This window comes from Hemitrygon akajei, chromosome 23, assembly GCF_048418815.1.
Source record: "Hemitrygon akajei chromosome 23, sHemAka1.3, whole genome shotgun sequence".
Taxonomy (NCBI): domain Eukaryota; kingdom Metazoa; phylum Chordata; class Chondrichthyes; order Myliobatiformes; family Dasyatidae; genus Hemitrygon; species Hemitrygon akajei.
Window position 1 is genome coordinate 16,240,403 of NC_133146.1, and position 18,668 is coordinate 16,259,070.

At 43.7% G+C, this 18,668-nt stretch overlaps 1 protein-coding gene across 1 annotated transcript in view; it reads right to left on the bottom strand.

The window, feature by feature from the left end:
* The window catches only part of crtac1b (cartilage acidic protein 1b), a 292,080-nt gene that overhangs the window by 163,370 nt on the left and 110,042 nt on the right, over positions 1-18,668 (bottom strand). Inside the window, 1 exon segment of the mRNA XM_073027043.1 lies at positions 15,391-15,547. Within this exon segment, the coding sequence (XP_072883144.1) occupies positions 15,391-15,547 (157 nt within the window).

Genomic DNA, 18,668 nt, shown 5'->3' on the forward strand with positions numbered 1-18,668 from the left:
AATGAGAGAGAGGGAGAGGGAAAAAATGAGAATTGGCCTTAGGATCCAGGCAATTTGTCTTGCTGACAACAACAGTGTTGTCATTTGATTTGGCCTTGGGAAGTACACACCACATTAGCAGTTGTTGAAGAATCAAAGGACCAGTAAACAATTCTCTCTGTACTCATCTACGAGTGAAAATGTGCTCTAACATCATGAATCAATTTCACAGAACAGCGGTAGTGAGTATATTTCCAAGAGAGGAGCGGGGGGGGGGGGGGTGCTAATTATTGATCACCGTTGTCACGAGTAAACTGACTAATCTGCTGCGTCCTCAGCTCAATATTTATGGTTACAGTCATTTAGTTTTTGCACAGGAATTAATCTGTTAACGGGGATCCCCGAACCGGATCACACCGTCAGTTCCTCGGGGTTGGAGGTTACGCAGATGGAATATGAGGTGTTGCTTCTGCAGCCTGAGAGAGGCCTCATTGTGGCCTTGGACTGACATATCAGAGTGGGAGTGAGAAGACGAATTGAAACGGGTGGCCATTGGGAAATCCTGCTTGTTGAGGCAGATGGAGCAAAACCGGTCGTACTCCCTTGCTTCGTCCTCTTACCCCTTTGCTTCTCCTCATTGTCAGCAGCCACAATTTAAGAGTTTACAGATATCTCATCAAGCAAATAAATCTCGGTGCTCCTCGCTGACTGAGGAGCGGTGGTCTTGCCACGTGCGGCCTACCACTGTCTACACAGCCGAGGACAGGCTCCCCTCCCCCCCCTCTACCCGTCACCATGGACACAAGCTCACCCACTGCTCTGAATCAGCCCCTGAGTTGAAGTGCAGCTGTGATCATCGGGCAGATCACATGGGGCTGAGTGTGGTGCATTTGGTGTATCAATCATTTCATGCAGTAATCGTTTTTTAATTACAGCCCGGCTCTGTGGTGAGAGATTGGTGAACTCCTGCCAAGTTGCAGGCCCAGTGAGGCTGAGCTGACTCACAGAGTGGGATGAGATGATTGTGATAATGGAATTTTCTCCACCACTGGAATCAACCATGGACGAGTTTACTAATAATTATTGAGAGGTGAGTTGATAGAGGCGTACTAGATGATCAAGTGTGCAGCCAGAGACTTCTCCCCAGGGCAGAAATGGCTAATATGGTGGGGGGGGGCATGATTTTAAGGTAATTGGAGGAAAATGTAGAGGGGATGTCAGTAGCAGGATTTTTACACAGAGAATGGTGAGTGCCTGGAACACCCACCAGGAGTGGTGGCAGATTAGAGACATTCACGAGACTCTTATAGGCACAAGGATGAAAGAAAGAAGGAGGACGACAGCATGTGGGAGGAAAGGGTTAGATGGAAGAAGATGGAGCCAATGAACAATGCAACCAAGGGCAACATCCTCCAGACGGTTCAAGAAGTACTCCTTTCACTTCTTTTACGTCTTCTTTTTCTTTCAGATGTGGTTCTACTACTGTCGGAGTCCGTAATCTACATTTTGGTTTCATGACTGGGTGATCTGGGTCTTTGCTGTCTCGGAGAGGGTTTCATGAGGTTTGGGCAAAACACGCGGCCTCGCGGCCTAGATGCCTGGGGTCAGGGCACAAGCCCATGATCCACTCCATTTCTCACCAATCTCGCCGATTAAAGCATCAAGGAAGATTTAAATCATCGAGGAGTGAGCGGCAGGTAAGCCGATGTTCAGCTCAGTTCGCCAGCCTCTCACTCACTGCTGGGGAAGTTGACTGCATGTGACGGTCTCGCTCTCCCTCTCGCTCGATGCTGCTGAAAGAAAGTTCCTGTGTTTTTATAAAACCATAGGATGAAAAGATATAGGAGCAGAATTGGGTCATTTGGCCTATCGATTATGCTCCACCACTTCATCATGGCTGATCCAATTTTCCTCTCAGCCCCAATCTCCTGCCTTCTTTCCGTATCTCTTGAAGCCATGACCAATCAAGAATCGAATAACCTCGGACTTAAATATCAGTAAAGACTTGGCCTCTACGGCTGCCTGTGGCAATGAATTCCACAGATACGCCACTCTCTGGCTAAAGAAATAGATAGATAGATAGATATTTACTTTATTCATCCCCATGGGGAAATTCAACTTTTTTCCAATGTCCCATACACTTGTTGTATCAAAACTAATTACATACAATACTTAACTCAGTAAAAAATATGATATGCATCTAAATCACTATCTCAAAAAGCATTAATAATAGCTTTTAAAAAGTTCTTAAGTCCTGGCGGTAGAATTGTAATTCCTCCTCATCTCTATTTTAAAAGGATGCCCCTTTATTCTGAGGCTGGATCCTTTCGTCTATGACTCTCCCACCATAGGAAATAATCCTCTTCACATCCACTCAATCATTCAAGAGGTTTCAATCAGGTCACGCCTCATTCTTCTCAATACTAGTGAATACAGGCCCAGAGACATCAAATGCTTTGTATGCCAATTCATTCAATCCTGAAACCTCCTTTGAACCCTCTCCAGTTTCTGCACATCCTTTTTAAGATAAGGGAGCCAAACTTGCTCACAATACTCCAAATGAAGTCTTATCAGTGCTTTATAAAGTATCAACATTACATCCTTGCTTTTATATTCTATTCCTCCTGAAATTAGTGCTAACATTACATTCGTCTTCCTCACCACAGACTCAACCTGCAAATTAACCTTTATGGAATCCTGCACAAGGACTCCCCAGTCCCTTTGCACCTCAATTTTTTTTTGTGTATTTTCAACCCTTTCATTTATTCTACCAAAGTACATAACCATACATTTCCTGATACTGTATTCCATCTGCCATTTCCTTGCCCATTCTCCTAATCTGGTTAAGTCCTACCATAGCCTCTCTACTTCCTCAACACTACTTGCCCCTCTCCCCACCTATCTTCGTATTGGCTTCAAACTTTGCAACAAAGCCATCAATTCCATTATCCAAATCATTGACATATAACGTAAAAAGAATCGGACCCAACACAGATCCCTGTGGAACACCACTAGTCACCAGCAGTCAGCCAGAAAAGGCCTCCTACAGTCACACACTTTGCCTCCTGCCAATCAGCCATTGCCTTATTCACGCTAGAATCTTTCCTGTAATACCATGGGCTTGTAGCTTGTTAAGCAGTCTCACATGGCACCTTGTCAAAGGCCTTCTGAAAATCCAAGTACACAACATCAACTAATTCTCCTTTGTCTGTCCCGCTTGTTATTTCTTTAAAGAATTCTGACAGATTTGACAGGCAAGATTTTCCCTTGAGGAAAATTTTATCATGTGCCTCCAGTACCCTGTCGAGTACATTTGCAATTTTCCAGTCTTTCTGGAACCATTCCAGAGTCTAGTGATTCTAGAAAGATCACTACTAATGCCTCCACAATCTCTTCAGCCACCTCTTTCAGAACTCTCAGGTGCACATCATCTGGTCCAGATGGCTAATCTACCTTCAGACCTTTCAGTTTCCCAAGCAGCTTCTCTCTACACTTATGGTAACTTAACACACTACATGTCCCCAACACCTGGAACTTCCACCATACGTCTAGTTTCTTCCACAGTGAAGACTGATGCAAAATATTTAGCCTCATTTTTCAGCAGTCCAATATCCACTCTCACACTTTACACTTTATGTATCTGAAGAAACTTTTGGTATCCTCTTTAATATTACTGGCGAGCTTACTTTTGTATTCCATCCTGACCTTAATGACTTTTTTTAGCTCCCTTCTGTTGGTTTTAAAAAGCTTCCCAATCCTCTAACTTCCCACTAATTTTTGTTCTATTATGTGCACTCTCTTTGACTTTTATGTTGGCTTTGATTTTTCTTAGCTATGGTTGTGTCATCTTTCCTTTAGAATGTTTCTTCCTCTTTGGGATGTACATATCCTGTGCCTTCCGAATTGCTTCCAGAAATTCCAGCCATTGCTGCTCTGCCATCATCCCTGCCAGTGTTCTTTTCCAATCAATTCTGGCCAACTCTTCTCTCATGCCTTTGTGATCCCCCTTACTCCTCCGTAATACTGATACATCTGACTTTAGCTTCTCCTTCCCAAATTCCAGGGTGAGTTTGATCATATTATCTTTTACCTTAAGCTCTCTAATCAATTGTGGTCCTTTGCACAGCACCCAATCCAGAACAGTTGATCCCCTAGTGGGCTCAACCATGAACACAAAGTACACTGCAGATGCTGTGGTCAAAGCAACACGTACAACAATGGTCTCAACCATGAGCTGCTCTAAAAAGCAACCTTGTAGGCACTCTAGAAGCTCCCCCTCCAGTAATCCAGCACCAGTCTAATTTTCCCAATGTCCCTGCATATTGAAGTTCCCCATGACTATTGTAACACTGCCCTTCCAGCATGCATTTTCTATCTCCCGTTGTAATTTGGAGGCCACATCCTTATTACTGTTTGAGGTCTGTATACAACTCCCATCAGGGTCTTTTTACCCTTGCAGTTGCTTAGCTCTATCCAGAATGATTCAACACTTTCTGACCCCATGTCACCTCTTTCTAATGATTTTTTTTACCATCAGAGCAATGCTGCCCCCTCTGCCTTCCTGCCTGTCCTTTCAATACAATGTGTATCCTTGGACATTAAGCTCCCAGCTATAATCTTTCAGCCATGATTCAGTAATGCCTGCAGCACATATCTGCCAATCCGCAACTGTGCTGAAAGTTCATCTACAGAATTCTGTAAACTACACACATTCAAATATAACACCTTCAGTCCTGTATGTAGCCCTTTCGATTCTTTTCCACCTTTTACATTGGAACTCATCATGTTGACTGTCATTTTAACCTATCAACAGCCTCTCCTGAATACACATCACCTCTGTTTGTAAACCAGCTACCTCATCTTCAGCACTATGAACAGCCCTTCTTCCGATACTTCTCGCATTGAAGTATACACAGCTCAGGACACAAGTCGCACCATGTTCAATCTTTTCATTCCTAACTTTGTCTGAGGTCTTACCAACATCTGCCTCTACAACCTCTCCACTAACTGTTCTGGCACTCTGGTTCCCATCCCCCTGAAATTCTAGTTTAAACCCCACTGTACAGCATTAACAAACCTCCCCGCTAGGATATCAGACAGCCTACAGTTCAGGTGCAAACTGTCCCTTCTGTACAGGTCCCACCTTCCCTGGAAGAGAGACCAATGATCCAAAGATCTATGCCCTCCCTCCTACACTGACTGCTTAGCCACGTATTAAACTGTATAATCTTCCTAGTATTGGCCTCACTAGCACGTAGCACGGTTAGCAATCCTGAGATCACAACCCTGGAGGTCCCGCCCTTTAACTTAGCACCCAACTCTCTGAACTCCCTAAGCAGAGCCTTGTCACTCATCCTACCCATGTCATTGGTACCTATATGGACCACGACTTCTGGCTGTTCACCCTACTACTGAAGAACACTGAGTACTCGATCCGAGATATCCCAGACCTTTGCACCCTAGAAGCTATCTACCATCTGTGAATCTTGTTCTCACCCACAGATCCTCTTGTCCATTCCCCTAAATAACGAATCCCCTATCACCACAGTGTGCCACTTCTCCACCCCCCCCCACCTTCCCTTCTGAGTCACAGAGGCATAGTCAGTGCCAGAGACCCGACTACTGTGACTTTGCTCTATTAAGTCATCTCCCCCCTTCCCCCAACAGTATCCAAAGTGATATACCTGTTGTTGAGGAGGATGGCCACATGGATACTCTGAGTGGCTCCTTAATCCCTTTCCCCTTCCTGACTGCCACCCAGTTTCCTGTGTCCTGCACCTTGGGTGTAACTACCTCTCTATATGTCAAATCTATCACCCACTCAGCCTCCTGAATGATCCGGAGTTCATCCTTTTCCAGCTCCAACTCCTTAACGTCATCTGTTAGAAGCTGCAGCTGGATGCACTTCTCACGGTTGTAGTCATCAGGGACACTGGAGGTCTCCCTGCCTTCCCACATCCCACAAGAATATCTCTACTCTCCTAGCTGAGCAGATATAAAGAAGAGAAGGGGGAAAAAAATGAGCATTTTGTTCGCAAACAGGAGAAAATCGGCAGATGCTGGAACTCCAAGTAACACACAAAATGCTGGAGGTTCTTAGTAGGTCAGGCAGCATCTATGGAAAAGAGTACAGTTATTGTTTCAGGCCAAGAATCTGGTCTTGATGAAGGGACTCGGCCTGAAATGTCAACTGTTTACTCTTGTCCAGAAATGCTGCCTGGCCTGCTGAGTTCCTCCAGCATTTTGTGTGTGCTGAGCTTTTCTTTCCTTTGCTTTCTCTGGCTGAAGCCTCTCTTCGCGGAAGCCTCGAAGAACTTATACCTCAAGATTACCACTCTGACTGTATCCACTCGGACGATGGCTGCTGTGCTTGCCCCTGCCTTCCTTTAATTTGCTCTTACTAATCAATTCAAATGCCGAGTGGTCGCTGGTCAAAGGTCTTCTTTGCTGCCGCGACCCGCTGCTGCCTTTTATGGTTTCTCTCTCCCTCTCCCTCGGCACTGCCGGAGGATTGTGCTGGGAATTAGGCAAGGTTTAATCAAAGTAGTCTGTGGATTGGACTCTGCAGTTCATGCTGCAGTGTGTTTCTGGTTCCTGGCCGCACTTTCTTTTGCTATGTTCGGAGTTTTTGATTGGGGTGGCCTGTAGCTGGCCTGCACAGTGCGAGACTGAACTGAGCCGAACTGAATATGCCTGGACTCTTTCATTGTTGTGTTTTATATTCTGTATTTTTCACTCTTTGTTTTCCCTTTTGCGTGAGTTTTTTGCACGTGGGGGGGGGGGGGTTGACGTTTTTCTTTGTTTCGTGGCTGTCTGTGGGAAGACGAATCTCAGGGTTGTATACTGCATACACAATTTGATAATAACTGTACTGTGGACTGTGAGAGTTTGATCTTAGAGTAAGTTAAAGGTTCGGCATAACATCACAGGCTGAAGGGTCTGTACTCTACTGTTCTGTTCAATGATCTGTTAGAGACACAAGAAACTGCAGATGCTGGAATATACAGCACACAGTCTGCTGGAGGAATTCAACAGTGTTAGTGGAAGAGAATAGACAGTTGATCTTTCAGGTCGAGACCTGTCTTTCGGTCTATGCAGAGCCTCAATGCAAAGTGTGAACCATCCATGCCTCTCCACAGACACTGCCCGACCTGCTTCAGCATACTGGGCATGGCTGCTAACTACTGGGAACAAGTTATGCAACTCCATTTACTGGTGTCACAAGAGACAGCAGGCACTGGAATCTGAAGCAACAAATAATCTGCTGGGGGAGCCCAGTGGGCTGAGCAGCATCTGTGAAGGCAGAAGGAGTTAGAAACATAGAAACCCTACAGCACAGTACAGGCCCTTCAGCCCACAATGCTGTGCCGAACATGTACTTACTTTCGAAATTACCTAGGGTTACCCATAGCCCTCTATTTTTCTAAATCCTATGTACCTATCCAGGAGTCTCTTAAAAGACCCTATGGTATCAGCCTCCACCACAGTCACTGGCAGTCCACGCACTCATCACTCTTTGCGTAAAAAACTTACCCTTGGCATCTTCTCTGTACGTACTTCCAAGAACCTCAGAACCGTGTCCTCTCATGTTGGCCATTTCAGCCCTGGGAAAAAGCCTCTGACTATCCACAGGATCAATGCCTCTCATCATCTTATACATCTCTATCAGGTCACCTCTCATCCTACATCGCTCCGAGGAAAAAAGGCCAAGTTCACTCAACCTATTCTCAAAAAGCATGCTCCCCAATCCAGGCAACATTCTTGTAAATCTCCTCTGCTCCCTTTCTATAGCTTCCATATCCTTCCTGTAGTGAGATGACCAGAACTGAGCACAGTACTTCAAGTGGGGTCTGACCATGGTCCTATATAGCCGTAACAGCTCTTGGCTCTTGAATTCAATTCCACGATTGATGAAGGCCAATACACCGTCTGCCTTCTTAACCACAGAGTCAACCTGCGCAGCAGCTTTGAGTGTCCTATGGACTCAGACCCAAGATCCCTCTGATCCTCCACACTGCCAAGAATCTTACCATTACTATTATATTCTGCCATCGTATTTGACCTACCTAAATGAACCACCCCACACTTATCTCAGTCTGTCACTTCTCAGTCCAGTTTTGCATCCTATCAATGTCCCTTTGTAACCTCTGACAGCCCTCCACACTATCCATAACACCCCCAACTTTTGTGTCATCAGCAAATTTACTAAATCCCTCCATTTCCTCATCCAGGTCATTTATAAAAATCACAAAGAGAAGGGGTCCCAGAACAGATTTCTGAGGTACACCACTGGTCACTGACCTCCATGCAGAATATGACCTGTCTACAACCACTCTTTGCCTTCTGTGGGCAAGCCAGTTCTGGATCCACAAAGCGAGGTCCCCTTGGACCTCATGCCTCCTTAGTTTCTCAATAAGCCTTGCATGGGGTACCTTGTCAAATGCCTTTCTGAAATCCATATACACTACATCTACTGCTCTTCCTTCATCAATGTGTTTAGTCACTACCTCAAAAAATTCAATCAGGCTCGTAAGGCACGACCTGCCTTTGACAAAGCCATGCTGACTATTCCTAATCATATTGTGCCTCTCCAAAAGTTCATAAATCCTGCCTCTCAGGATCTTCTCCATCAACTTACCAACCACAGAGATAAGACTCAATGGTCTATAATTTCCTGGGCTATCTCTACTCCCTTTCTTGAATAAAGGAACAACATCCGCAGCTCTCCAATCCTCCAGAACTTCTCCCAACCCCATTGATGATGCAAAGATCATTGCCAGAGGCCCAGCAATCTCCTCCCTCCCCTCCCACAGTATCCTGGGGTGTATCTCATCCAGTCCCAATGACCTATCCAACTTGATGCTTTCCAAAAGCTCCAGCACATCCTCTTTCTTAATGTCTACATGCTCAAGCTTTTCAGTCTGCTCTAAGTCATCTCTACAATCACCAAGGCCCTTTCCCATAGTGAATACTGAAGCAAGGTATTCATTAAGTACCTCCACTACCTCCTCCAGTTCCAAAAACACTTTTCCACTGTCTCACTTGATTGGTCCTATTCCCTCACATCTTATCCTCTTGCTCTTCGCATACTTGTAGAATGGCTATGAGTTTTCCTACTCACTAAGGCCTTCTCATGGCCCCTTCTGGCTCTCCTAATTTCATTCTTAAGCTCCTTCCTGCTAGCCTTATAATTTTCTAGATCTCTGTCATTACCTAGTTTTTTGAACCTTTTGTAAGCTTTTTTTTTCTTCTTGACTAGATTTACAACAGTCTTTGTACACCACGGTTCCTGTACCATACCATCCTTTCCCTGTCTCATTGGAATGCACCTATGCAGAACCCCACACAGATATCCCCTGAACATTTGCATCTTTCCAGAATCTGTTTCTCTATCTGCTCGCCGATGCCCCGTTACTATTGGGTGGTCTATAAAAAACTCCCATTAGACTTATTGACCCCTTCCTGTTCCTAACTTCCACCCACAGAGACTCAGTAGACAATCCCTCCATGACTTCCTCCTTTTCTGCAGTCGTGACACTCTCTCTGATCAACAGTGCCACACCCCCACCTCTTTTGCCTCCCTCCCTGTCCTTCCTGAAACATCTAAAGCCTGGCACTCGAAGTAGCCATTTCTGATCCAAGCCATCCAAGTCTCTGTAATGGTCACAACATCATAACTCCAAGTACTGATCCACACTCTAGGCTCATCCGCTTTGTTCATGATGCTTCTTGCATTAAAATAGACACATCTCAAACCATCAGTCTGAGCGTATCCCTTCTCTACCACCTGCCTATCCTCCCTCTCATACTGTCTACAAGCTTTCTCGATTTGTGAGCCAACCATCCTTTTCTCCGTCTCTTCAGTTTGGTTCCCACCCCCCAGCAATTCTAGTTTAAACTCTCCCCAACAGCCTTAGCAAACTTCCCTGCCAGGATACTGGTCCCTCTCAGATTCAAGTGCAACCCATCCTCTTTGTACAGGTCACGCCTGCCCCAAAAGAGGTCCCAATGATCCAGAAATCTGAATCTCTGCCCCCTGCTCTAAACCCTTAACCACGCATTTATCCTCCACCTCACTCTATTCCTATACTCACTGACAACTATCCTCAGTTGTCAACATTTCAGGTCAAAGCCTCAAAAGATTAGCTCTGCTCCTCTGTCTTATGGTTTGATCAGGAGCACAGCCCTCCCCAACATTGATGGCATCTACAGAAGATGCTGACTCAAGAATACTGTATTTATCATCAAAGGTCCCCACCATCTGGGCCAGACCATCTTCTCACTGCTACCATCAAGCAAGAAGTCCAGAATCCTGAAGTCTCACACCACCAGGTTCAGAAACAGTTCTTGAACCATCCAGCAACCTAACCTTCACTCAGCAACAGAAGACAATGGACCACCTCTTGGAGTTGTCTTTGTGTCTTTGATTTTTCCCCCCACTGGGGTTATAGAGTCAAAGAGCAATACAGCATGAATATAGGCACTCCAGCCAAACCGAACCATGCCAACCACTGTATCTCAATCTCAATTTCCTGCGTTTGGCCCATATCCCTCAACCACACCATTCCATGTACCAATCCAAGGAATTGCTTTTGCATAAATACATTGGGACCAGGTTAGGTCCTCAGAGATATTGACACACAGGAACTTGATATTGCTCATTCTCCACTTCTGACCCCTCTGTGAGGATTGGTACGTGTTCCCTCATCTTACCCTTCCTGATGTCCACAATTAGCTCTTTTGTCTTACTGGTGTTGAGTGCAAGGTGGTTGCTGTGACACCACTCGATTAGCTAGGATGTCTTGCTCCTGTACACGTTCTCATCACTATTTGAAATTCTGACGATAATGGTTGTATCACCAGCAGATTTATAGATGCATTTGAGCTGTGCCTGGCCACACAGTCGTGGGTGTAGAGAGAGTAGAGCAGTGGGATAAGCACACACCCCGTGGTGTGCCATTGTTGATTGTTAGCGAGGTGGTGATGTTATTTCCAATCTGCACAAATTGTGGGCTTCTGGTCAGGAAATTGAGGATCTGGTGCAGAGGGAGGTAATGAGGCCCAGGTTCTGTAGTTTTTCAATCAGGACTGTAGAAATGATAAAATCGAAGCAATAGTGATAAGCGTGGACGCTGAAAAGGCATTTGATTCGGTTAATTGGAATTTTCTTTACAGAGTTTTACATAGATTTGGTTTCCATGACATAATTATTAAAACTATACAGACACTATATGACAATCCTACTGCTAGGATTAAAATCAATGGATATTTATCAAATAGTTTTACCCTAGAAAGGGGCACGAGACAGGGTTGTGCATGGTCACCACTACTCTTCGCATTATCTCTGGAACCATTAGCTCAATACATCAGACAAAATGAAGATATCAGCGGAATTACTATTAAAGGAACAGAGCATAAATGGGCCTGTTACGTGGATGACATTTTGATCTACCTAGGACAACCAACACGCTCTTTACCTAAGTTGATGCAATCCTTTGAACAATATGGTCAATTATCAGGATACAAGATCAACATAGATAAAACCCAATTACTTTCATATAACTACAGCCCACCAAGAGAAATTGAAAGTAGATCTCCCTGGGCATGGCAAACAGAGTCTTTCAAATATTTGGGCATCATTATGCCAAAAGATTTGGCAAAATTTTCAGAACACAATTATCAGCCTATATATAAAAAATTAAGGAAGATATAACAAGATGGAACCTAATTCCTTTTTTTAGTCTCAGTTCAAGGATTGAATCCATTAAAATGAATATACTGCCCAGACTATTACATCTCTTTCAGACACTACCAATAAAGATTAACCAAAATCAATTCAATGAATGGAACAAAATATTTTCAAGATATATATAGCAAAGTAAAAGGCCTAGAGTTCATCTCAAAACTTTGCAATTAGCCAAGAAAAAGGGGGGATGGGGCCTACCTTCTCTTAGAGATTATTATTTTGTAGCACAGTTGAGAGCTGTGATATGTTGGTGCAACCCATCATATGACGCTCAATGGAAAACCTTGAGGAGGGGATACTTCCCATCCCCATACAAGCAATTTTGGCTGATAACAACCTATAAAGGTACATAAATACTATTGATAACCCATGAGTGAAATGGACTTTTAAAATATGGAAAACTATTATAAAAGAATATAAACTAGGGGGAGATATTGCAATTCTTAAATGGTGTGCCTATGACTCGGATTTTACGCCGAATAAACTGGATGCCAGATTTAAGGACTGGACTGCTAAAGGAATAACAGTTCTTTGCAATATAATGAAAGAAGGAACACTGTTCAGTTTTGAAATGCTTAAAGAGAGACACTTATTAGAAAAACAAGACTTTTATCGGTATTTACAGATGCGACAGTATGTTAATAGGACAGTTAAAAATGTAATCAAGGCAAGTACATGTTTGATAGAGCTACTTAGAAAAGCGTATTATTCAGATAACGGTCGTAGAATCATTTCAAGCGTGTATAAGGGTTTGTCAAATCTTAAAACACATTCAACTTCATACATTAAAACAAAATGGGAGAAGGAAGGAGGGATAATTATATCTGAGGAAGAATGGACAATAATATGGAGGTATCATTGGAAGTGTACCAGTTCACAGAAATGGAGGGAGTTCGGATGGAAAAACTCAATACGATATTTTATTACACCCTCTCAGAAATCCCATTATGATAGTAACTCCCTGTTTGCCGGAGAAATTGTGGAAATCAAAATGCATACCATTATCATATTTTCTGGGAATGCCCCATTATCAAAGATTATTGGAGTGGGATACACAATGCCCTACAAGACATCTTTAAATGTGAAATACCCTTAGAAAGTAAGACCATATATTTTGGATATATACCTTAAGAATGGTTGAAAAGAGATAAATACTTAATGAATATACTGCTGGTGGCTGGTAAAAAGACTCTTACCAGGAGATGGTTATCACAGGCAAGCCCAACTTTAAATGCATGGATGGAAATTACAATGGACATTTACAAAATGGAGGAGATAACAGCATCTATTAATCATAAACTGGAACAATTTGATTCATACTGGGAAAAATGGTTTAACTACATAATGCCTCATAGGCCTGATATTATTCTCACAAATCAATGAATCTGTTGTAAAAAAAAAGATCACTCCCTACTTGTACATAGTTTTCTCCTTTTGCTTGTTCTTTCTTTCCTCTCTTTTCTGTAAGCGTATAGCTCAGATAAATATTATGTGGAGATTTGGAGCAAATATGACTATGTGATATATATGTACAATATCTGAAATACATTTTATGGAAATGTTTTATGATGATAAACTTCAATAAAAAATAAATTACAAACAAAACTGTAGAAATGATGGTGTTAAACATTGAGATGTAATCAATCAACAGTATCCTGACATAGGTATTTGTATTGTCCAGGTGATCCAAGGCTGTGTGGAAAGCCATTGAGAATACGTCCACCATAGACCAGTTGTGGCTATAGGCAAATTGCAGTTGTTACAGGTCCTTGCTGAGGCCGGAGTTGATTCCATCCATGACCAACCTCTCAAAGCACTTCATCACCGTAGATGGGAGTGCTCCTGGACGATAGTCATTAAGGCAGCTCCCACTACTCTTCTTGTATAATTGTTGGCCTTTTGAAGCAGGTGAGAACTTCTGACAGCACAATGAGGGGTTGAAACTGTCTTTGAATACTCCCACCAGTTGGTTGGTACGGGTTTTCAGAGCCTTACCAAGTAGTCCATCGGGGCTTTACTTTGTCCAAGGCTTCACCCTCTTGAAAGTCAGCCTGATGTCAGCCTCAGAGACAGAGATGACTGGGTTGCCCAGTGCTGCACGGTTCCTCATAGCTGTAGTTTTATTCTTTTCAAAGCGTGCATAAAGGGCATCGAGCTCATCTGATAGTGAAGAATTGCTGCCTTTCATGATGTTGAGTTTTGCTTTGTAGGAAGTAATGTCCTGCAAACTCTGCCAGAGTTGATGTCCATCTGATGTCGCCTGCAACCTTGCTCTGAATTGATTCTTAGCTCTTGAATTAGCCCTTCGCAGGTCATACCCAGTTGTCTTGTACAAACCTGGATCGCCAGAATTAAATGCCACAGATCTAGTTACTTACCTTCATCCATGGTTTTTGATTTGGGAATGCACAGTAAGTTCTCGTAGGCACACACTCATCCACACAAACTTTAATGAAGTCTGTGACAGCAGTGGCATATTCATTCAGACTCGAAGATGAATCCCTGAATACAGTCCAGTCCACTGATTCAAAGCAGTCCTGTAGGCACACCTGTGCTTCCCTTGTCCAAACCTTCTTGATCCTCACTGCTGGTGCTGCAGTCTTCAGTCTCTGCCTGTACTCAGGGAGTAGAAGTACCCAGGTGATCAGACTTCCCAAAGTGAGTGTGTGGAATAACATGATAGGCATTGTTAATAGTGGTGTAACAGTGGTGTTGTGTGTTTCCTCTGGTACTACAAGTGATTTGTTGATAATAATTATTTAGAGATTTTTTCAAGCTGGCCTGGTTAAAATCCCCCAGCATGACACGGAATGCATCGGGATGTGGTGTCTCATGCCTGTTGATCACATTACAGTTTGTCTAAAGCCTGTTTGACATTGGCCTGAAGTGGGATGTACACCACTTCCAAAATGATCATTGAAATCTGCCTCAGTAACTAAAATGGCCAGCACTTGAAAGCAATCAGATTTGAAGTAGCACCAGTGCCTGTGTTTGTGTTCAGAAAGCCAGTGATCTTTGTCACTGATAGTTGGTGAGAAATAGAAGACAATTCCAAACTCTTCTGCTCACTGCTGTTTCAAGCATTCAGGCTTGGAGATGCCAGAAACACCAGGGAGCGAAAAAGAAACAGTTAGGTATGATGAGGAACTTGAAGGTATCAACAATCATCTTAAATGTTACAATGAAACTGAAGATTTGCAAGATGCAATTGTCTAAAGCATTACATGAAGACAGTCCATTATTGGCACCAGGTCCCTGCACTGATTTTGTTCATTTACATTCAATCAAAAGAACACGGCTAATGAATTCTTCCATTGATAACTAACACAGAGTTTTACAGTACTGCAGAGGTATTGGTTCTAATTAATTCAGTATTTCAATTAAATACATCAGTTATTACCCAGTTAAATGGCAGTTTATATTTTTTATACACTTAACTATTTCCATGAAACTTTGGCTAATAGGGGCAGCTGCTTAATTGGGTGAAAATGTGTTGGTCCTGATTGATTGGAATCTGTTGTTTTCATTGTGTCTGTATCTCATTGTACTCGTGCAAATGACAATAAACTCAACTTGGTGATACCATCACCTTCCTATTTCATCTCTGCTTTTTCACTTTCACTTTGTTCATCAGAAAATGTTAACCCTTTCATGAGACATTTTACCTGTATACTTGTTAACCCCCGCCTCTGCTGCCACGTTGGAAAGTGCGATGATCCCCATCGAGATGTTACTGCTGGCTTCCTCCATCTCTATCAGCGCATGAGGGCCGATGTTGCCACTGGCATAGTTGGCCACGTAAACAGAATATTTCCCGGTGCCCTGAGAGAGGAAGAGAGAAAAACCAGAGGGTGAGTGGGCAGCAGAGTGGTAGGGGGCTTCTCGATAGGATAAATGGAATGCATGGACACTGGGGTACAGGAGCTGGGACATTATATTGGAGTTGTACAAGACACTGGTGAGGCAATTCCTATAATGTACAGTTTTGATCACCCTGTTATAGGAAGGACATCATTAAGCTGAAAAGAGTGCAGAGAAGAACTACAAGAAGTATGCCTGAGTTATAGGGAGTGATTAGGCAGGCTCGAGGGACAGCCATGGACACTCACATGGGCCCCAGCTCTGCCTACCTCTTCAATTGGCTATGTAGAACAGCGCATTTTCAAAGCCTTCCCTCTTTATACTTTGCAGCTCTTCCACTGCTACAGTGATGACTGCATTGGTGCTGCTTCATGCACCCATGTTGAGCTCATCAATTTTATCAACTTTGTCTCCAACCTCCACCCTGCCCTTAAATTCACCTGGTCCATCTCTGACACCTCCCTCCTCTTTCTCGATCTCTCTGTCCCCAGCTCTGGAGACAAACTTATCGTCTGACATTTTTTATAAACCTACCGATTCCCATGTTATCTCGACAAAACTACTTCCCACCCTATCTCCTGTGAAAATGCTATTCCCTTTTCTCAATTTCTTCGCCTCCACCACATCTGATCCTAAGACACGGCTTTCTGTTCCAGGACATCAGAGCTATCCTCTTTCTTTAAAGAGTGGGGTTTTCCTCACCTCCACTATTGATGCTGCCCTCCCCCGCATCTCCCCCATTTTCTGAACATCCGCGCTCACCCCATCTTCCTGCTTCCTTGACAGTGAGAGTTCCTCTCATCCTTACCTGCCACCCCATCAGCCAACGCATTATCCTCCACAACTTCCGCCATCACCAAAGAGATCCTACCTTGAAACGTATCTTTACCTTCTCCCCATTCTCTGCTTTCCACAGGGATCCTTCCCTCCACGATTCCCTTGTCCATTCATCCCTCCCCACTGACCTCCCCCCTGGCACTTACCCCTGCAAGCAGCCTGTGTGCTACACCTGCCTATACACCTCCTCTGTCACCTCCACTTCACCTGTGAATCTGCTGGGGTCGTCCATTGTGTCCGGTGCTCCCAGTATGGTCTCCTCCACATGACTGAGACCCATCATAAATTAGGGGACTGCTTTGGCGAGCACCTCCGCACCATCCGCCACAATTGGGACTTCCCGGTGGCCAAACATTTTACTTCCGTTCTGACATGTTGTCCAAGGCTTCCTCTTATGCCAAGAGGAGGCTAGCCTCAGGGTGAAGGAGCAACACCTTATATTTCATTTGGGTAGCCTCCAACCTGATGGCATGAATATTGATTTCTCCTTCTGGGAAACAAATTTCCTCCCTCCCACCTCCATTCCCTACTCTGGCCTTTTTCCTCTTCTCAACTGCCTATTACTTCCCCCTGGATCCCCTCCTCCTTCCCTTTCTCCTATAGTTTACTCTCCTCTCCTATCAGCTTCCTTCTCCTCCAGCCCTTGACAGTGATGACTGCTTTGGTGCTGCTTCATGCACCCATGTTGAGCTCATCAATTTTATCAACTTTGTCTCCAACTTCCACTCACCTGCCTTCACCTATCATCTTTCAGCTAGCCTCCTTCTCTGCCCCCCAAAATTTTTATCCTGGCATTTTTGCCCTTCCTTCTCAGTCCTGAAGAGGAGTCCTGGCTCGAAACATCGACTGTCTATTCATTTCCACAGATGCTGCCGGCCTGCTGAGTTTCTCCAGTATTTTGTGTGTGTTGCTTTGGATTTCCAGCATCTACAGACTTTCTCATGTTTATGATTTAGGATGTGACCTTAGTCTTTAGAGCATAAAGATTAGGTTAGGTTAATCCGCCAGATGTACATCGAAACATACAGTGGAATGCGCCATTTTGTCAAGAAAGCACTGGAAGGACTGCAAATGTTGCAATACTGCTAGAGCCAAAATAGCACGCACACATCGTGCTAACCCCAATGCGAATGTCTTTGGAATGTGGGAGGAAACCAGAACACACAAGGGGACCCACGCAGTGACGGGGAGAACAAACAAACTTTTTACAGACCGCAGCAGGAACTGAACCCCCATCTTACACCTGGCACTGCGAAGCATTACAAATAGGAGACTGTGAGATGACTTTGTAGAGATGAATTTACAGAGATGGACTGTATAAAATCATGAGGGTTTGGGTCAGCACGTTGTTAGGTTGTGTTGGTTGTTAATGCATTTCACTGCCTGTGTCGAAGTACATGTAAATGAATTAGAACGTAATTCTGGATCTCATTGGGATTATTATGTGATCCAGACTGATGTGTCTCCTTCTCAGTCACACGGACAACACATGAGAGTGTTAACTGCTGTAGCTTCACACCAAAGGCACACTGCCGTTCGGTCCACATCCCTAACCAACAGATTAACCGATTAGTAAAATCAGAATCAGGTTTAATATCACTGGCATAAATTGCGAAATGTATTGTTTTACAGAAACAGTTCATTGCAACACATAATAAAAGGTCATTTACAATAATAAATATATAAATTAAATATCTAAATAACAATTAAATTAAATTAGTAGTGCAAAAAGAGTGCAAAAAAAGGCAAAGGAAAACAAAATAGTGAGGTAGGGTACATGGGTTCATTGTCCATTTAAAAATCTAAAGGCACTGGGAAAGGAGCTGTTTCTTACACAGAGTGTGTGTCTTTAGGCTCCTGTACCTCTTCTTTGTCGATAGCAATGAGAAGGTGGTATTTTCTGAGTGATGCGGGTTCTTAATGATGGATACCTCCTTTCCGAGGCATTGCCTTTTGAAGATGTCCTCGATGTTAGGGAGGCTAGTGCCCATGATGGAGATGGCTGACTCTGCAACTTTCCGCAGTTTGTATGAAGGATCCTGATTCTGAATAGAGAGTGATTGCAGAGATGGGCACATCTCCATCTGTTACCAGATCATGGTTATTTATGATCATTTTTCAAGCACTCTTGTGCATCAATTCCATTTTTATGCTGACAGCTTCATTGATAAATGATGCTGGCTGCCTTATCTCTGCAGAAGATTGGAAGATTATTCCCAGGATATCCTTTGGAGTGCATATCCTC